The sequence below is a fragment of the Lygodium microphyllum genome, chromosome 20, assembly GCF_053477565.2.
Source record: "Lygodium microphyllum isolate KBCC chromosome 20, Lygodium_microphyllum_v1.1.10, whole genome shotgun sequence".
NCBI classification, from domain to species: Eukaryota; Viridiplantae; Streptophyta; class Polypodiopsida; order Schizaeales; family Lygodiaceae; genus Lygodium; species Lygodium microphyllum.
The window spans coordinates 39112157-39134376 of record NC_141154.1 but is presented as its reverse complement, the minus strand read 5'-3'; the positions used below and the strand labels follow the sequence as shown (position 1 = coordinate 39134376).

At 42.8% G+C, this 22220-nt stretch overlaps 1 protein-coding gene across 1 annotated transcript; it reads right to left on the bottom strand.

Annotated features, from left to right (window-relative positions):
- Positions 1 to 20520: 20520 nt before the first annotated feature.
- Positions 20521 to 20889, bottom strand: LOC148018854 (uncharacterized). Its single transcript, XM_087660658.1, has one exon. It carries the CDS (start codon positions 20865 to 20867, stop codon positions 20538 to 20540), a length of 330 nt encoding a protein of 109 aa, XP_087516784.1. The 5' UTR covers positions 20868 to 20889; the 3' UTR covers positions 20521 to 20537.
- Between the last annotated feature and the right edge of the window lie 1331 nt (positions 20890 to 22220).

The following is a 22220-nucleotide window of genomic DNA, read 5'->3' as shown; positions in this document are numbered from 1 at the left end:
CTGCCTTCCTCCTTCTCTCCTGTTTGGTTCTATTTGATTCTTCTTTTAAGCCTTCTCCTTTTTCCTCCTTTCTTCTTCTGGCTTTGCATGTGCAGTCTTTTTCTTTATTTCTTAGCCCTTCCACGGATAGATTGTGTTTCCTTTTCCTCCTTTTTGTCACTTACTATTCTTTCAGTGGACTTCTCTCGTTCATGGTGGGGAGGTGACCTGTCGGATGATTCATCAACTCCTTCTCCTTCTTCATTCTCTACCTCTTTCATTGCCACTTGGATAAGAGTATTCAGCACACCACCATATCCAACGAATGAGGCTTTCGATGGTGATTTCTTTCTTTCAACTCCTACCTTTGACGCTTGGGATTCCCAGCTAGCCGGTCTGCTCCCTGGGGCTAGTGCCTTGGCTAATTGGTCGATCGTTTTCCTCACATACCCATTTGAATCAATCTCATCCAATGAAGAGACTGCCATGCTCTCCAATTTGGACACACTAATTCTGTGCATAAGCAAATTATACCTTTGGCTAGAGAACAAGGAGTGGATGACTTTTTCTTGAAGCCTCACTTTTGCATTCAGGATGTCTTGATGGCATCATTGGTCAAAACTTGGTCATTTTTCATGTTCAACAAGGCATAAACATCCCTTTTGGATCTCCTTTCCACCTTGGTTTCCAGCCCTAGTGCCTTCTCTACCAAGGCCTTATTGAGCTGGACCTATACCTGCTTGGCTCCTTCTCCTCTTCCAACAGTCATAGTGCCACATTCTCTATCGGGGTTGTAGGTTCTCAAGGACTATACGCACTTAGTGTGGTTAGTCTCCTGCCCAAATTTCTTGACATATTTAGCACGATTGCATTATTCCACAACTCTTTTGGTAGCCTCCTCCCTAGCAACAACTTCTTCAATGTTGTGGATAGTTTTCTACTTTGACTGGTTGTAGGCACGCTTATTGAGGATGATGCGGTACTTTGTTTGCCCTTGCTTCTTTCGTGAATGGAAGCCAATGAGCCCGATCCTACTGTGCTGCCATTTTGAGTTCTTGCCATGATACCATAGTTCACCATTAGTGTCCTTAAGATGATTTCCTGTTGAAAGGTAAGCAAGAATTGATTATGCTTTTATGGAAAGAATAAAATGCTTAAGTACAAAAAGAGAAATTTTCCTTCAAGCAATCCATTCATTTCAAAAAAATTATGACTTTTTTCCTCAATCACGAGTTAATCTTCATCCACTCTTTTCCCCTTTTGGACATTGATTGAGACTTTTTTCCTTGCATGTATCCACCTTACATGTTTACATTTATATGTTTGATTCACCTTACCCCCTGTTGAGAATCAAGCTCATGATCAGTATCACCGTCATGACTGACCTTATCTAGACATTTTTCGTCTTAGCTATCACTCTACATGTGTGTTATAATAACTCAGTCGATCAGACTCAACCACAATTAGTGGTATGGTTAGTTAGTGACCTAATGTGTTTATCAGTTATGTGTGATTAGACTTTAGTAAGCATTATGGAATAATGAGAAGAAGAGAACAATGAGAGTTCATTACTCTCTATTACAGCTCCATGTCTTTGTCTCTCTCTCTCTCTCCCTCTAAATCTTGAAACATGGTATTAGAGTATGAAGCCTAAAGACTTGGCAATGGCCATTTGGCATCAACGACATCAGATCTGAAAAAAAACATCATCAAAGGAGACTCTGCCTGCAACTCGTCTTTTTGTAGAAGACATATCTTGCTACAGAAATGGATTTTGGAGAAACAATGTGTGTAACTTGACTATTTCGACATGGTCTACAACTTTGTAGAAGAAAGTTTTTCCAAATTCTTCACAGATTTTGAGATATTTAGCACAATCTTATGTAGACTAGGTGGTTATTGTAGAACAACATGTGGTTCCAGGGTACTAGTGGCTTTCATCCTAACAATATATATGCCCTTATTCTCATGCATTTGAGCATGGTTTTGGAGTTTTAAATACTCAGTTTTGAAACTTATTTGCAAGCTAGAAACAAAGAACTGGTTGTTGTCCTGGATTTGGAACAATATATCTATAGGGTTGAAGTATATCTCATGCTTATTTGCTACTAGCAAATGCTTGGATCATACCACTTGAGTGGTAGATGCTTTCTGGGATACTGAAGGATACCTATCATCTTCACTTGGCATACATGCAATATATTCTAATCAGAATTGCTGCATAGAGTGGCAACTGTATGAGATGTTTTGGGTCTGTTTTGAGGTCTGAATACTCTTATTTTAGGAGAGAAAATACTAATGGTTATAGTAGTGGAATGGCTATAAAAAAATTGTGGTTTGAGTATTTGACAATACTACTTGCATACAGTACAAACATTGATGCTTGTTTGGTCACATATTGAATCCCCAATGTACTAGAAAATGTCTATGGTGGTCAAAGGATATTTTTTGACCTAAGAATACCTTGATTATTGTAGAGTTTATGGTGCTTGTCATAATAGGCTGTTTGCCTATCATAAATTGTGCGAAAGTATAATAACTATCTCTCGAGCGGGTATGCAAAACATATGGTCAGCCATGTAATGCTACTTCCCTTTGCGTACAACCACGGAGAAGTCAAATTCTAACAACACTAGTAACCTTCCAAGAATGCATCTTGTAGCACATAGTTTATTCACGAGATAAAGCAAGGCTTGATGGTCAAGAAGGTAAAAGGCGTAGCCAAAAGATAATGCAAAAATTTCTTTACAGTAAACACCATGGCTAAACTCTCTCTCTCTCTCTCTCTCTGTCATTGAGTAGTTCATTTCCATATCAGTGAGTTGTATTCTAGCAAAGCTCACTTGATAGTCGAGATTGTGTTCACCACATTGGCACAACACAACTCCCATGGCAAACTTTGAAGTGTTAATGTGAATGTGGAAGGTAATGGTCCAGTCAAGGGGTCGCAAGATTGGTGATGTGGTTAGAGCCTTCTTCAATTCCTCGTATATGTGGTGGCACTCCTCGATCCATTCAAATATTATCAACAACTTGTACAGAGGTTTAGCAATCAATGCATGGTTCAGTACAAATCTCTAATAATACCCCATATGGCCTAGAAAGCACTGAACTCCTTTGTAATTAGATAGTAGTGGTAGGTCTAAAATAACCATGACTTTTGAAAAGTCCATGGCCGTGCCTTTCTTTGACACCACATGCACTAGGATGCATCCATGTTTTACCCAGAATTGACACTTCAAGGGGTTCAATGAGAGATGATACAATCGACATCGTTCAATGACCATGCTCTAAGTTTGTCTAAGCATTCCTTCCGATTAGAGTGAACACAATCATCATCAACAAATACTTCTAACTCTTTTCTAAGCATGTCTTTGAATATGATACACATGAATATTTGGAATGTGGCTAGTGCATTTGTCAACCCAAAGGGCACAATTATGTACACAAAGAACTCCCACTCAGTGGCAAATGCAGTCTTGTGGTGCCTATTGTCAAGATGATGTACTTACACCTAATTATACCCTAAGGAGCCATCCAAAAAATTGTAGGCATCTTTACCAGCTACTCCTTGAGCATATGCTCAATGTAGGTCAATGGGTAATTGTCTCTCTTGGTAGCAGCGTTGACTTTCTTATAGTTGGCGAGTTGGCGCACACTTTGATATTTTCATTTTTCTTCAATATGATCACTATGGGTGAGACCTAGTCCGAGTGTTCAATCTCGTAAATGAATCCTGCTCTCAACAGTTTATTGATCTCTTCTTTGATAGCGTGAGCATGCTTGGGATTCATAGGATATGGTCGCTTCTTGACTGACGTTGGATCGCGGGTCATGGGTATATTGTGAGCCACTACACTTGGATCTACCCCTTTTAGCTCATCGAGGGACCAAGCAAATATGTCTATATTACCCCTATAAGAGAGCAATGAGATTGGCTTCCTCCTCCTCTATCAAGTCATTGGCTATAAAGACAGGTCTAGGCATCTCCCCTTCCTTAGCTAGATTAACCTCCTTGACTTTGGCTTGCCCTTCAGTTGGTTCACTTGCTTGCCCTTGTCGTTTGGCTCCTAGCAAGATCACTACCCTATTTCCTTTCTTAAACTTTGTGAATCATTTCAACAGGTCTTGTGGCTTTCTGTGCTCCTCAGCTTGTGGTTCCTTTGATTGTCCCCTTCATTCCTCCTTCAACCTTTGATGCCTTAGGTGGATGGGTAGGTCCCCCTTGGTACATCTGGTCTTAGGTGGTTGAGGTATCTTAGGATCACTAGCTAAGCTTACTTCCAACTCAGAATCAAACTCTTGGCCCCTTCACTAGAAGAGGGAGTCTCTCCTGGTGGGCATAGCTCAAATGGTGACTCTGTCTCGTGAATAATGAGACGACACTTGGTTGGGCTACGCCTACTTTCTCATAGTCAATTGCACCTATGTACTCCAACCATGTGCATGACTCCTCTCTCGATTCTAAAAGTGTTCTTCGTTTAAGGTTTGCCTATATTTGCTCAATTACATGTCTCTTAGTGTTATATTCTATCATGCCAATTTTCCTTTCGGTTTCCTCATCGCTGCTAGAACAACAGTCTTTGTATTCATCATCCAAATTATTTTCCTCTAACTACTCATCATCCTCTAGGTTCTCATCTCTACCCTCACTCTCATTAATGACTAGGGTTCGATTATACATCAAGTTTAGGTTGTGCACCTTAGTCCACTTGCACTTAGGTTCGTTTATGAGATCCTTGAGAGGTTTCAAGTTAGTGGTAGGGTTGCCGCCAAGACCTCGTGGATTTCTAGCCTATTGCTAGGGACATGGATTGTGATAGGTTTGATCGGCTACAAGAAATTTTGCCCATCATGCAGAGTGGCACTGTAGGCTCCTTCTTGGGCACTCTCACTTAGGGTTCTCGATTACCCATCTAAGTTTTAGGGTCTTCTCCTACTGGTGGGCTCATTTATTTTCTTAAGTATAAGTGAGTTTCTTGTTACTTACAGACAATCCTCAATTTACAGTCACTAAATGTGTGTGTGCATGTTCTTTTTTGTGCACTGTGTGAAATCACACTTTTAGATTTTCTTCAAGTGCACTTCAAGTGTCAAAAAACAATGTGGTGTGCAATGTAGAATGGTTAATGTAGCTTTAGCTCTCCTGTCTATGTTCTTGACTTGATAGGGCATTACACTCAATCATTGACTGCTCTCACTAGTCTCCAGGATCTATGTTGTGTCCTTTCACTCAGTCAAGGCTAATTGAGGATCTATGACTCAATTTGGCACTCTTAGTGGGGTGGACAGCTAGCAAGTTTGTTAATGTCATTGCTAAATCTGCAATTCATTGATTCTCGCATTTCTTGTGTGAGAAAGATGTTATGTTCCTCTGTATTGCTCTTGGGGGTTTTTTCAGCTATGGTCTAGGTCAGTAAAGGTCTATAGATGCCAAATTTGAAAAATTCTAGATTCAGCTCAGTTGGTCCGAATCGCAGGGTCCAAGTGTCCGACTCGGCCTGTTCGAGCGGCCTAGGGGGGAATGATATCAGAACCGAATCTGAGGGCTAAGTGTCCAAGGGCCAAATTTAAGGCCATCCAAATGCCATGTGGTAAGGTGGGCTCAATGGCCGATCATCTGAATCGACCGGACCGAATGGCCGAGGGGCCGAGTGAGATGGGGCTAAATTGGATGGGTCAAATTTCAAGTGGCCGAGTCTAGTTGGACCAAGCGGGCCGAATGTGAGCAGGCCGAGGGCCGATTCTGGGGTTTGGCCCGAAGTGCCTATTCGACTTTGAGACTCGGAGAGGCCGAGTGCAACATCATGTGGCAACAAGGAAGACAATTTTCACTTTGTTTGTTCTATCTATGGCATACTAGGTGGCAACCACTTCCAGAATAGATCCATGGACCACAGTTAAGGTTTGTATATACCTGATGTGCTCGATAAACTCCAAAACTAATCAATCGATCCTCTACAAGAGTTTGGTCTCTCCAAGCTCTCTCTCTCTCTCTCTCTCTCTCTCTCTCTCTCTCTCTCTCTCTCAATGCTACTATTGCAAATTAGCTCTCCCTTGTCCTCTTGGGTTTTAAACCCTTGCCTGACTAAGACTTGAACTTCCTAATCACTCCCCTTGCGACATTAATGCATTTAAGTGCTATTTTCTCGCATTTATTCCTTGTTTGTGCCCTATTGGGCCTATTTTACACTAGAAACCCTAAAAATTTTTGCTTTGATTTCTCAATTCTATCCTACTCTAAATGCAACAAAAATCAAGTCCCAAATACTGAAATGATTTCTCCTACTTGCCTAATAATCCAAAAACTGAAGTACTTACTTGTTCCAAATATTAAAACCCCAAAATCTCCTACCTATCTCAAGCTTCGATTCAGGGTTGAAACCCTTACTTCATCACAAGTGCTCAAGCTTAAATCTGTTTGTCTTGGCAACGGAACCAAAATGTATTGGGAGCTCATGCTCAACCACCAAGACCCACTGACCATTTATTCTTTCAAGTGTTTCAAGCGAGCACAAATGGCTATCTCTCACCTAGCTGATGCACCTTCTATCCTATGGGGATGTAGTGAGCTTACCTTGATGCCCAAACGAGTAGCCTCCTCCCTCAAGCAACCTGGTAGCTCCACGATTCATGATGCGAGCTCAAGTATCCTCGAGCATCCACCTTCAAGCTCCATCCTCAATAGCCGCATGCGAGATAAGAGAAGAGAAGAAGAGAGGAGACGATGGAGAGCTTCTTCTCCTAGATCCCTCACCTTCACACACTCACTCTCTCACACTCCCTCTCTCAAGCACACACAAGCAGGCAAGGAGAAGAGAAGAAGAGAAAAAGAAGAGATCACTTTCGCCACACATCAAAGAATGAGCTTCTCATTCACTTTTTGAGTTTATATACAAAACCCTAATCCCTTTTGGGCAGTCATCCCCTTTTTTAAATGGCCGGCCATGGCCTAGGCTCTCTTTCCTATTGTCCTCCTATCTTTCTAGCTTCCTTTCTAGCACCCGTCTATCCTTACAATTTGCACAGGAATTTGCACAAGAGGGAGCCTGACGCTCTTTTACAAAAGTTTTAAGGGCGCATTGTAATTAAAATGTGCTTTTTCCTTTAACTTAGCTTTTGAGGCTGCCCTTGCACTTACGGTCATTTCCCTTCTTGCTCCTTTCTTTGTGTCCAATTTCCTTGTGTGGGGAGCCTCTTTTAGCTCCCAACTTTTCCTTTTCCACTTTTTCTTGTGCTAAGGTTAACATAGTGTATGAGTTATTACACATTAGTCTAGAAAGATCATTAATTTTTTTTTTCACCATATCATTGGATATTTGCTTTAATTTTTTTACTTTTTAATCACGATCCTTAATTTTTATTGAGCTCATAAATTTCAAAGTTTTCTAAGCTTGGTTATGATATACCATACGCATATTGGACACGGTGTCGTATTGCTGCGCATTCGATATGTAAAAATCACCCGAAAGTTGTGTGTGCGATTTAATACTTTATGCACACTTAGTTGTTGTGATTACATTTATTCTCTGCGTATGAGTATAGATGCTCACATGAAGGGCTTCACTTCAGATGTTTTTGTTAATAGCACACTTATTAATATTTATGGTAAATGTGGCAGCATTTTAGAGACAGAGGCGCATTGCAGATCGTTTGAGGAAAGAGAGGTTTCTTAGAGTTTGGAGAGACTGGCAAACCGTTCCATCGTCAATTCGGCCTGGGTCAATCATACCAAGTCAACCTTTGGTGGGAATTTTGCAGCCAAAAACCCCCCAAGAAGCAAAAGTTGCACCTTTACTTGCAAGAAGTGATATTATAGTTACACGAAATATTGAGTGGGCCAATCTTTTGGTTGGTTTTGAACAAGCAAATCGATATGTTATCATGGACCCTCGAGAAGGATTAATGATGGTTGGGTACAAAATTGAATCAAGCCATTGGCTGCTTCGTCAATTTCTACACCGAAGGCGGCCATTCACTGTTTCTATTATGGATGCATCAGGCAATGTCCTATTTACTGTGAGGAGACCGCCTTGGTTCATTAACAGCACGATTTATGTTGAGATAGATGGAGGAGTTGTGGGCTTTGCCAAAAGGAGATGGAATTCTGGAAACGATGTCTTCCTCACCTTCTAAAGATATGTGGATAGGGGCTTTTTCTGGAAAAGGGGAGAGCGTGCTTTAGGGGAAAGGAGCCGTGCTTTGGGGGGAAAAAGAGAAGCTTTTGGTGTTTTTGAAAAGTGCTTTTGGGGGGACGGAGGGTGGAAGCCTTAAGCAGGACAGAGGAGGACGCCGATGAAGAAAATGAGGGGAGTTTCGGTGAATTTTGGGGGAAGATTGCAACGGGGTAACAAAGAATCAAGACCAGGCTGTGAAAAGGAAGAGTATTCGAGGATTGATGGGGAGGAGAACAGGGAGCGCTGGGGTGGCAATATGGACGTCAAGGAAGGCAGACGGAGTGTGGAAGCCTTGAGCAGGACAGAGGAGGACGCCGATAAAGGAAAATCAAGGGAGCTTCGGTGAATTCTGGGGTAGGCATGGCTCCGAGGAACAAACATCTGGATGTTGTTGCATTGAATAACCCCCCTCAATCTTAGCCATGCATGGTTGTGCATAGAACCAACTCGCTTTGTTCAGGGTTTATTTCGATCAGAAAGCATCGACTGGGCACCATTGTGGAAGATGAGATTCAGAGTTCAGTATAGCAAAAATCACAGCTAAGTGCATGGCCTTCCCGTCATCTTTCCTTCCTCTTCGTTCTTCACCATCCATGTAGCTTAATGGGAGGAAGTCTAGTCATCAACGATGAGCCATGTCCGCATGCTTAGTTTGTGGAGGTATATCTGCCCATCAAAAAGGACGATGACAAACCTGACTTCGAAGTGAAAGGGAATTTCAAGAACCGCGAGGTTCAGATATTCCATGGAGATGCAGTCATTGCAGAGGTGAAACGAAAGTTTACAGTGGGAAATGTGCTACTAGACAAGTACACTTTTGTGGTGTATACTCGCCCTAACGTGGATCAGGCCTTCATTGTTGCGCTTGTCATCATCATGGATTGCATTGTGACGAGGATTAGAGTGGAATCTGGAGGTGATATGTTAGCAAACGGACCTGGTGTCATGAGAGATTTTAGGGGAGAAGTAATCATCATCTTGGGAAGCAACAGTGCATAACCAAAGGGATCGTGGGCACACGAGCCTACACAGATAGGAGGTTGTTGCAGGGAAAATCTAGGAAGGTCTGATTATTGGAGGACTTTACTTAGTGATATGGGCCAAATCTCTGGAAAGGAATCTTGCTGATTATACGGACAAATGGAAAGAGGTTGCTTATAAATCTCCGAGCTCAAGTACAAACTCATTGCTCACAGATCCTTTGTTGGATGCAGTTGTTCTAGTCAATGTGCCATTCCATGTCGTACCTGAAAACTCAGACCTGACTAATGTAAATGGTAGGGACATTCACCAGCAAAGTAGAGGAACATTGGAGGCCTCTTGAAGACGTGGTTGCTTTGGCATATTGTTTGCAGAACATGATTAATCCTGTAGCAGCTCAGGAGATGAGAGATAAGGATTTCCCTATTGCCGGAGAATTCTATCCTTCATTGATGATATGTTTCTGAATTACTGTGGCTGTAATTTGAAGATGATTCCAGCATTCATTTCAGTTCAGAGAACCTCAATATTACTAGAAATCCACTTTGACAAGATGTGTATGCAGTCACAAAGCTAGAAGAAACATGCTATTTTGTCCTTTTAGAATCATGAACTGATTTCTATTGTTCGTCTGACAAAAATCTGTGACACTTCTTCAACCAGTTTAAAAGCAAACACTGCTCCTGAAAAATTTATTCTTGTCTGAATGAAAAAGAAGAGCCAACCTTCTAAACTATTTGTTTTTACAAGGATGTCATCAGCTCTATATGACATAATCAACCTTGATTCCATTGATCTTTTTCTGAGCTGCAATGTGGACATTTACAACAGTAGTCAGCACAGTAAATAAGAATAATTCAGCTTGATTGATCTTCTATCTTGGAATTGCTCAATAACATCTGTGGTTGCGACTTTGTTTTCGAAAACTCTTCGACAACTTTGGTGAACCCGACGTGAAAGCGTCGTAGAAATTTCAGGATGGGAGATACTTCAGCCTCTATTTCAGCTTCTTCTACAACTCCAGTTGTGTCTACTTCAGTTCCATCAATGACTGCTACGTCAAGTACTTCAACGGAGGATCTAAAACAGATTTTGCAGAATATGTCCATGTATATGCAGCTCCAAAATCAGCAAACACAAATGTATATGCAGCAGCAACAACAATTGCATCAACAGCAGTTGTCTCAACAAAGGCAACTCTATTCGGAGCAGGAAAATGCAAACAGCGCGACTAAGGCTACTGAAGCAGTTGAGAGTGAGAAGAAGCTATTTGACGGGCGTAATGTTTCAGCATATTTGAAGACATATGAGATCAAGATGGGGTTTTTTGGAGTTCCTGCTGGACTTATGAGTAAGTACTTCCTTCGTCTTGTCACACCTGCTTTGAGAACAAAAGTGACTGATCTTTTTATTCAAAATACATATTGGCAAGATTTTAAGAAGGCCTTGAAAGAAGAATACTTCCTTGAGGACTTTGGTATGTCTACTCGGCGGTCATTCCGAGAGTGGGTCTACATGCCAAACAAAGGTCTTGCTGCTTCGGAGTTGATTCGAGAATTCGAAGAGAGGTATAGTCAGCTTGATGCTATTGAACAAAGGGCATTGGATGTTGAAAAAGTTGAGCTTTTTTTGCAAGCTGCAGATCCTGCTCTTCAAGAAGAATTGGGTGAGCTTCTTGAAGATCGTACGAAGCCTATGGGTCTTAAAACTGATTGGCAGGATGCTCAGGATGCAGTCTCGACTTTGACCAAGAGGAGGATATGGAAGACTCGCCTACAGAATGGTTCCATGACACCTACACCATCATCTGCTCCTATGCCTACTTATATCCCTGTTATTTCTTCTCCTTCTCAGCCAGTTTCTTGGCCTATGCCAGTGCCTACTGTTTCTACTCCACCTATTCCTCCTGTTCCACGACCGATGCCTACACCTTCTGCTCCAAAACCATCCGCTCCATCGGCGCCTACCTCTATTGATGACATAATCAAAGGCATCACAGATTTGACACTTGAGTCAGTCAAAGCGGAGTTGGTGGGTAAGTTGAAGGAGCAGTTTGCTTCAACTGTGCCTACTACTTCTTCTAGTGCTCCTACTGCGCCTAGGAGTGCTCCTAGTGCACCTAGGAGAGATCGGAGATGTATTTGGTGTGATAGTACGGAGCATCAGGATTGCAGGGATTGTGACTCTTTCCAGGATGCAAGGAGGCAGAATTTGGTATATTGGGGGCAAGATGGTAAGATTTGGTTGACTGAGACAGGAGCTCCACTTGCTACCAACTTTGATAAAGGTGGAATGAAGAAGTTAGTGGAGGACATGGCTGCGCGTACTTCTTATGTGACAGCTAGAGGTGATGCTTCTGCATATGGAGTACAGATTGAGAAGGGATCAGAGACTCAGTCAGCGCTATGGACTTATGCTATGGAGACTGCAAACAAGGGGAAAATTCAGCAAACTGTTTTGACTAGTGTAGGCTCTAGCATCAGATCAGAGACAGGTTGGGACTCGCCTGTTGACAGGTACTCTATTTATGCTTATTTGGCTAAATCTCATGGTGCAGATGTACTTGTTGAGGAGAAACGTAAGAGGGATGAAGAAAATCCAAGTGCAGCTAAGAAGACTAGAGGGGGTGAGTTTGTTTCTCCACCTACTGCAGGACCGTCTTCAAGACCAGGGCCAGATCGACAGATGGAGGATGCTCAAAAGAGAGAAAAGAGGCAAGAGCCTAGAGAGAGAAAGCAGCCAGGATTCAGATTGATGTCCGATATTGAGACATCTACAGACATGAAGAAAATCTTTAATGATAAGATACTTGGCAGTGAGGTGACTTTCACTATTTCTGAGATTTTGGGCATCTCAAAAAGAGAGTTTCAGGATCAGTTTCAGGAGGTCCTGAAGAGGAAAAGACATGCATTGGCTACCACTGATACACAGGGAGTTTTGATTGGAGAGTTGGATGAGGATGATGATGAGGTTATGGTTGATAATGCTTCTGTTTTGTCACAGGTAGAGAAGAGGGTTCAGCCTATGCATTATGCTGAAATCGATGAGCCTATTTTGATACCGCGTAGTCATTTTTCGCGGAGCCATTGGGCTAGGGCAACTACAGAGACGATGGTAAAGATTGGAGAGAAACAGGTGCCTTATGTTGCATTGGTTGATCATGGTTCAGAGATTAATCTCATAGTTCGTGGAGTTTATGAGAGTAACAGATGGCCTATGGATGTAGAGCATGGGTGGCGTATGAGAGCCGCCAATAATACTGCAGGTGATTTATATGCTGCTTGCCCTAGTGTCAGGGTTTCTATTGGTGATGTAGAGGAGGATTTTCATTTCTTTGTGCAGGATTCATGCTCGTATCCCATAATTCTTGGACAGCCATTCATTACAGAGATGCGCATGGAAACAAAGGTCATGGATGATGGATCTGCTTATGCACGGATTCGCAGTAAAGATGGTATGAGAGCAGTTCAGTTTATGACTGTATGTGTGAACCATGTTAGAAACAGGGATACTCTCAGAGATGCACCCTTGCCCACTGTGAGGGATTTGGGTTTTCATTAGGTACCGCCATTTTGCGAGACGACGGTGGTACAGAGGAGAGGAGATTGGAGTTCTCGCCTCCTGGCAGCAGTGTTTTCTCCTTTGGTTATGTTGGGATTTCAGCAAACAGTTCAATGAGTTATCAGAAGACTACTAGGTTGCCTAGAGCTGCCAGGCAGTATATATGCAGGAAGGAGAAGAATTTGAAAAATGCAAGAATTTTGGAGGATGATGAGCACATAGATGGTATGTATGACAGTGTGATTTGTGCAGATACGATGACAGAGATGGGAGATATGCTGAAAACTGATATGCTGAATTATCATGGTAATGTATTAGTGCAATCCCTGGACATGTTTCATGAAATTGCAGATTTTATATCACAGATTGAGTCAGAGGCTGAGGTAACTCAGCAAAGAGTGTTGAGTGCTGAAGAAATTCAGCAAACAGAGTTTCCAGCTGGTTATGATCAGCTTTCAGATAGACAGAGGGCTGAAAAATTTCAGCCAACAGAGTTTACTGCTGAAATATTTCAGCATTCAGAGTTTGGGGCTGTTCCTGTGCAGTCCATAGAGCAGAGGGCTGAGAATATTCAGCCATTGGAGTGCAGAATTGCTGATTTACAGCAAGGTTTATGTAATGCAGAAGAGCATAATGAAGCCAGGGTTGACACGAAATACAAAACTGTGGATAAGAAGGTGAAGCCGGTTGCTGTACCGCTTCCATCTGACAGTGATCAGCAAATAGAGAGGGCTGCTAAACAACAGATTTTGAGGAATCCGGAGCATATTGGTCATAAATTTTCAGCAGAGACACTTGCTGAATTGAAAATTGGAAATGGTGATTTCTTGTTACCTATGGAGAAGCAATGCTTTCAGGAGATGCTTGAGCGTCATGGAAGGGGATTTGCTTTTGTCCCACATGAGATTGGATGTGGGAATCCTGATATTGTTGCTCCTATGGTCATTTTTACTATTCCTCATATTCCATGGAATCTCCGACCTATTCCAGTGCCTAAAGCACATTTGCCAAAGCTGATTGATTTATTGAATGAGAAAATCAGGATGGGAATCCTTGAGCCTTCATCTGCACCATACTCAAACAGGTGGTTTACAGTTCCGAAGAAGAATGGTACTCTTCGATTTATTCAGGACATGCAGCCAGTGAACAGAGTTACTATCAGGAATGTTGGTATAGGTCCAGTTGTGGATGAGTTTGCAGAGGCATTTGATGGACGTGCCATCTATTCTTTGGGTGATTTGTATTCAGGTTATGATCAGTTTCAGCTGGCTTTGGAAAGCAGGGACATAACCACCATGAGAACTCCTATTGGGCTTGTCAGGATATGTACCTTGCCTCAAGGTGCCACTAATTCTGTTGCGCATATGATGAATGCCATGCATAAGGTCCTTCGTGATTACATACCTCAGCTTACTATGCCTTTCTTGGATGATGTGCCCATTAAGGGGTGTGCAGAAGAAGAGAAGAATGAGAGCCTAAATGAGCAGGGATGCAAATACTTTGTGGCTGATCATATTTCAGCATGTGAGAAGATTTTGGCCAGGTTAGAAGAAGTGAACTTGACACTTTCAGGGCAAAAATCTGTTTTTGGAGTGAATGAGGTTGTTATTGTTGGGCATATGTGTGGATATTATGGCAGGAAACCCTCACCTGATAAGGTGAATGCTATAGGCAAGATTGCAGAGTATTGTTCTACTACTTCAGAGGTACGGAGATTCATTGGTGCTTGTGTGTTTTATATGATTTGGATACCTCATTTTGCACACATAGCAGATTGTTTGTATCAGCTGCTTCGAAAGGGGCAGAAATTTTATTGGGATGAGAGCCACACTAGAGACATGCGGAAATTGAAGAAGTTATTTCAGAATGCTCCTACTCTCAGGAAAGCAGATTATAATTGTGATAGGCCTATTGTATTGACAGTTGACACTAGTCCAATTGGCATAGGTTGGGCTGTGGGTCAAGATGATGCAGATGGAAATAGGTATGCTATTCGGTTTGGGGCGAAAGTCCTAAACGAGAGACAGAGGAGATATCCGCAAATCAAGAGGGAGTTATTGGGGACTGTCACGGCTCTCAAATGTGACAAGGAGTACTTTATTGGAGCTTCAGTTCTGGTAGAGACAGATTGCTTGCCATTGATTGGTATGATCACGAGTTGCTCTACTCCGGATATAGCTATGTTGAGATGGATTGCATACATCAAGTCATTAAATCCGGAATTTAGACACATAGCAGGAAAGGATAACCCAGTGGCAGATATGTTGTCTAGAGCCAGATATGATGATGAGGAGACTCTACTTACAGAAGAGGATGATGCAGAAATTTCAGCCACTATGGTTGATCATGTTTGTCATGTCTATGATATTGTGGCTTTCACAGAAGAGCTCTATGTTGGAGATTGGTTGCAGATTGGCAGGTACCTTAGTACACTAAGCAAAAGAGATGAATGGACAGATGAAGAGTTCAAGAAGATCAGAAGGAAAGCCTATGGTTATTTTCTCAAGGATGGATTTCTTTGGAAGCATCCGAAGAAAAGAGGCGGATTACCTTTGCGGGTTGTCTGCGATAGAGAGACACAGTTGCAGGTGATGAGGGAGTTTCATGAGAGTCCTTGGGCTGGTCATAGAGGAGTATGGGCTACTTATGAGAAAATCAAGGAGAAATATTGGTGGAAAGGCATGTACAGAGATGTTTCTCACTTTGTTGAGACTTGCAGAGACTGCCAGATGTATTCAGTAGTGCGTCATCGAGATGAGCTTCATCCGACCTATCCGCTATGCATTCATTATAAGTGGGTAGTTGATTTGGTTACCATGCCTATGGGTCTATGGCAGATGAGGTACATTGTTTTGGCTAGAGAGGATCTTACCAATCATGTTGAGGGCAGATCTTTGAGAACGAAGACCACTAGTGCAGTGTGTAAGTTCTTATTGGAGGAAATTTTCTGTAGGTATGGTTGTGTGGGTAAGATCACTGCGGATCGTGGTGAATTGGATGCAGATGAAGCTAGGGAGTTTTTCTCTCAGCTAGGAATCAAATTGGCTCTAACCACAGCATACAATCCAGAGGGAAACGGAAAGAGTGAAAGAGGGCATCCGCCGATAGTGAAAGCATTAGCCAAAGCATGCAGAGGACGGATTGGAGAATGGCCGAGACTTCTATCATTTGCTTTGTGGGCTGATCGTACGACTCATAGTGTTACCACAGGATATATGCCTGCAGAGTTGATGTATGGTCAGAAACCTGTTATGCCGATTGAGACTTGTGCTTTGACTTGGTCAGTTTTACCTTGGCAGGAGGATTTGACGAGAGAGGAGCTCTTAGCTCTTCGGATTCGACAGTTGGAAAGGAGACCTGAGGATATTCAGCTAGCTATTGACAGGTTGAAGGTTGCTAGACTAAGGAATAAGGACAGGTTTGACAGTAGGCATCGCTTGTGGCCAAGAACAATAGAAGAGGGAGATTGGGTATTGGTGTTTGATAGCAGTCTTGAAAATCAGCATACTGCACTTCGGAAGATGGTGAAAAGATGGTTTGGGCCGTACATAGTCAAACATGTCTTTGATAATGCAACATATGAGCTGACAGAATTGGATGGAACAGTGCTTAGAGTGCCTATTGCTGGAAAAAGAATCAAGATTTTTAAGAAAAGAGATGATGAGGATTATGCATTGGAAGAATTTTCAAGAGAAGAGCAACGACAAGAAACTCTAATGGAAGAGACAGATGATATGGCTGATAATCTTGTTGATCTACCGGAAATGCATAACGAAGAGATTGATTTGTTTGTGGATCTTGATGATAATGATCATGGGTAGTTGGCTCATCCGGAGGATGCGCAGGATTAGAGGGGGTGGATGTCGTATTGTTGCGCATTCGATATGTGAAAATCACCCGAAAGTTGTGTGTGCGATTTAATACTTTATGCATACTTAGTTGTTGTGATTACCTTTATTCTCTGCGTATGAGTATAGATGCTCACATGAAGGGCTTCACTTCAGATGTTTTTGTTAATAGCACACTTATTAATATTTATGGTAAATGTGGCAGCATTTTAGAGACAGAGGCGCATTGCAGATCGTTTGAGGAAAGAGAGGTTTCTTAGAGTTTGGAGAGACTGGCAAACCGTTCCATCGTCAATTCGGCCTGGGTCAATCATACCAAGTCAACCTTTGGTGGGAATTTTGCAGCCAAAAACCCCCCAAGAAGCAAAAGTTGCACCTTTACTTGCAAGAAGTGATATTATAGTTACACGAAATATTGAGTGGGCCAATCTTTTGGTTGGTTTTGAACAAGCAAATCGATATGTTATCATGGACCCTCGAGAAGGATTAATGATGGTTGGGTACATAATTGAATCAAGCCATTGGCTGCTTCGTCAATTTCTACACCGAAGGCGGCCATTCACTGTTTCTATTATGGATGCATCAGGCAATGTCCTATTTACTGTGAGGAGACCGCCTTGGTTCATTAACAGCACGATTTATGTTGAGATAGATGGAGGAGTTGTGGGCTTTGCCAAAAGGAGATGGAATTCTGGAAACGATGTCTTCCTCACCTTCTAAAGATATGTGGATAGGGGCTTTTTCTGGAAAAGGGGAGAGCGTGCTTTAGGGGAAAGGAGCCGTGCTTTGGGGGGAAAAAGAGAAGCTTTTGGTGTTTTTGAAAAGTGCTTTTGGGGGGACGGAGGGTGGAAGCCTTAAGCAGGACAGAGGAGGACGCCGATGAAGAAAATGAGGGGAGTTTCGGTGAATTTTGGGGGAAGATTGCAACGGGGTAACAAAGAATCAAGACCAGGCTGTGAAAAGGAAGAGTATTCGAGGATTGATGGGGAGGAGAACAGGGAGCGCTGGGGTGGCAATATGGACGTCAAGGAAGGCAGACGGAGTGTGGAAGCCTTGAGCAGGACAGAGGAGGACGCCGATAAAGGAAAATCAAGGGAGCTTCGGTGAATTCTGGGGTAGGCATGGCTCCGAGGAACAGACATCTGGATGTTGTTGCATTGAATAACCCCCCTCAATCTTAGCCATGCATGGTTGTGCATAGAACCAACTCGCTTTGTTCAGGGTTTATTTCGATCAGAAAGCATCGACTGGGCACCATTGTGGAAGATGAGATTCAGAGTTCAGTATAGCAAAAATCACAGCTAAGTGCATGGCCTTCCCGTCATCTTTCCTTCCTCTTCGTTCTTCACCATCCATGTAGCTTAATGGGAGGAAGTCTAGTCATCAACGATGAGCCATGTCCGCATGCTTAGTTTGTGGAGGTATATCTGCCCATCAAAAAGGACGATGACAAACCTGACTTCGAAGTGAAAGGGAATTTCAAGAACCGCGAGGTTCAGATATTCCATGGAGATGCAGTCATTGCAGAGGTGAAACGAAAGTTTACAGTGGGAAATGTGCTACTAGACAAGTACACTTTTGTGGTGTATACTCGCCCTAACGTGGATCAGGCCTTCATTGTTGCGCTTGTCATCATCATGGATTGCATTGTGACGAGGATTAGAGTGGAATCTGGAGGTGATATGTTAGCAAACGGACCTGGTGTCATGAGAGATTTTAGGGGAGAAGTAATCATCATCTTGGGAAGCAACAGCGCATAACCAAAGGGATCGTGGGCACACGAGCCTACACAGATAGGAGGTTGTTGCAGGGAAAATCTAGGAAGGTCTGATTATTGGAGGACTTTACTTAGTGATATGGGCCAAATCTCTGGAAAGGAATCTTGCTGATTATACGGACAAATGGAAAGAGGTTGCTTATAAATCTCCGAGCTCAAGTACAAACTCATTGCTCACAGATCCTTTGTTGGATGCAGTTGTTCTAGTCAATGTGCCATTCCATGTCGTACCTGAAAACTCAGACCTGACTAATGTAAATGGTAGGGACATTCACTAGCAAAGTAGAGGAACATTGGAGGCCTCTTGAAGACGTGGTTGCTTTGGCATATTGTTTGCAGAACATGATTAATCCTGTAGCAGCTCAGGAGATGAGAGATAAGGATTTCCCTATTGCCGGAGAATTCTATCCTTCATTGATGATATGTTTCTGAATTACTGTGGCTGTAATTTGAAGATGATTCCAGCATTCATTTCAGTTCAGAGAACCTCAATATTACTAGAAATCCACTTTGACAAGATGTGTATGCAGTCACAAAGCTAGAAGAAACATGCTATTTTGTCCTTTTAGAATCATGAACTGATTTCTATTGTTCGTCTGACAAAAATCTGTGACACTTCTTCAACCAGTTTAAAAGCAAACATTGCTCCTGAAAAATTTATTCTTGTCTGAATGAAAAAGAAGAGCCAACCTTCTAAACTATTTGTTTTTACAAGGATGTCATCAGCTCTATATGACATAATCAACCTTGATTCCATTGATCTTTTTCTGAGCTGCAATGTGGACATTTACAACAGTAGTCAGCAGTAAATAAGAATAATTCAGCTTGATTGATCTTCTATCTTGGAATTGCTCAATAACATCTGTGGTTGCGACTTTGTTTTCGAAAACTCTTCGACAACGGCCCGAGGGGGCAAGTGTGGCTTAAGGATTGATGTCACTCCAATCTTCGACATATCAAACTACAAGGAATTTAATTTCTATGAATTTTGTTAAATTTCACAAAAAAATATGTTTATAATTTTCCTAAAAATGTATTTGAGTTTCTTTGATTGGAGAGTTATAGAATAACATTATGATATCACTATAAGTTTTGAGAACACCGTCGTTTGGCAATGGAAGTCAAGCTTCAAACTTAGCATGCCTTTAGTAATTGCCAATATGTATGGTATCTATACTCAAAAAAGGCCAATATACATTTATAAATAACATTATATTGCTCATGCTTCATATTGAATTTGAGGCTTTGTATATAGTCCTACTAGAAAAATATCTAAATGGCCAAATTTAACTACAGCTTCAAATATAACAAATATGGAAGGATGAGATAGCGACAACTAGAGGATGTTGTTAAGATTTGATAAGGTGCTAGCACAATAAAGTTGATATGGGAATAGTTAAGCTTTTGCTAGATGTAGCATTAGAGACTAACATTAATAGTGGTAGTTGCAACAATGAGTGAGGTGAAGTGGCAATCACATTCAAGCATGGTTGGATTTCTTCACATCCAGCATCATAAGTCTTAACCTAGGCTTCTACCCTCTTATCTCATAGTTCAAGGTCAACATCTTTCCATTCCCTTAGTGAGCTACAATATCTTCTTTCTATATTGTTCAATGTTGAACTCTAGGCACCTCAAGCACCTTCACATTCACCATGAACTAGATTTAATATTGCTCAGCTCTTGGACACCCCTCCCCTCCCCCCAACACCATTGTCGCATTTTTTAGGTCCTTGGAAAGGCATGACGTCGATCCTTTGCAAGTAGGGCAACACTTGCTAAATGGTGGGGCATGGTGATCTTATTTGAGTGAGTGATAAGAGATCGTGTATCAATAACGGGATAGTAGAAACAATACCTAAGACCTAAAAGATGTTAGGATCCGTGTATCAATAACGGGATAGTAGAAACAATACCTAAGACCTAAAAGATGTTGATCCTAAGCTTCATGATAGCAACTCAGACTCAACTACCACTAAGCATCAAATGGCATGCAAGCAACATTAATGTAACAAACGTCATGTAAAAACAAAAAATACCAAACTATGAACATAACATTTTATAGCATATTGTATGACAGGAGATGTAGAGGAGCTATTGAAAATATACATTTTGCAGATTGTGCTGCACTTTGAGAGAAAGAGAGAGAAAAAGGTTTAAACACCATCGCTTTAGAGGCGTCGTAATCCTAACCGGTGCTTCTCGAGTACAAAGTTAGGCACTTTTAATTGTATAGATAGTTTGGAGGATGGTTAGCACAAGAAGGACAGTGGCGGCCAGAATTGAGACCAGAAGCCAAGGCTGCTTATCCCAGTATGTCTCCTTGAAGGCAGCTCTCCACCTACGCCAACGCTTCCTGGAGTGCTTCTCCACCTCAGAGATGATACAGTTGATGCGGTCCTTGCGGCTGGTGCGATGGGAAACGGAGGTGCAGAGCTTGTTCCAGGCGGCCGCTAGCTCGTCGCCGCTTCCCATGAAATTCTGGATGACTTTGGCCTTCACGAGGACCTCCACGTCCTCGGCAGTGTCGATGAGGCGATCCATGAAGTGGCAGTAGGAGATGACAGAGCTCTATTCGGGGTATTGGCAGGTGGCCTCGTAGGCGAGGAGGTTGTGGAGGAATCGCATGGTGTTGTCTCCCACAAGGATCGTGGGCAACTCCAGCACTTTGTCTTTCTGATGGAACCAGATGGCGCCGAAGCTGGCAGTGGCCATCAATGGGGCTGGTACTGGTCGGCATCGAATACCACCGCGCGCCAGGTAGGACGCAGTGAGCAAGGCCGAGCTCGGTTTGTGGACATCGGCCGGGGATGGCCTGAACTGCAGAAGTGCGTCATCATCATCATCATCTGGATAATTAACAGATAGCAGATATAGTGGTGCAGCGGGCAGCTGCTGCGCCTCTGCTGGCTCAGAGGCTGAATTTATAGGAGTCAGACAATCATAGATTACCCCAAGCAAGCAATCGTCAAAATTACGTGCCACTACCTGCTGCTTCCTCGGCTGCACCGACAGCGGGGAAGGTTTGAAGTGTGGAAAGGGGTTGCAGTATTTGCAGTATGCGCTCACCACCTTCTCCTCGAAGCTGCCATCGAAGCGGGAGATTCTGAAGGCGAACCTGAGCAGAGACAAGGGTATCTGGTTCTCCAGGAGCAAGGCGTCGCTATGGAGCAGTCGCCCTATGGGGTATGCTGCAAAGAACTTACTCGGACCCACAGCTGCTGCGACCATGGCGAATGCATCGAGCGCCATCCCTTCCTTCACCGCGAGTCGCCGGTCGACCAATTGCAATTGATGCCACTGGTTTGGATCCAAATGGGCATAGATAGCTTCCAGCTTGGGGTAATACTCTTCAATCTCTTCGGCAAGGTGCGCCAAAGTCGCATTTGCATCCTGAAACTTGGATGCTCCTTGCCGCTTGAAATGGTCGCCCTCCACTCCCTGCGTTGACAACGGTTCATCAGCTTTGCCATGTTCCCTGTTAGCCGTAACGAATCGGTAGGGGCCAAAGAAGAACAGGTAAGGCTCATAAGCTTGAGGATTCGACCTTCTCTGATCCTCGGGCACTTTGTAGAATCTGCCTTGCCAATGTGCTCCGTTTAATTGATCGGCCCCATCAGATAGAGCTTCAGGTGCAGTACTTGCATTCTCGTGAACAAACGCAATGTTCTCCATGGCAGATTGAGGTACAGGTGTTCTAGTCGCATTCCTGTGAACAGATTGCATGTCGACCTCCATGGGCGCACATTCAGTTGGTAATTCACTCTCCATGTGCCCTTCATCTTCACTCTCGAGTCTTGATGGCCCCGCAGTGATCAAGGCTCTCTACAGCCACATTATGATCAATGGGCAGCGCCGCTGTCGGTGCAACAATTACTGCTCCCCTATCTATGTCTT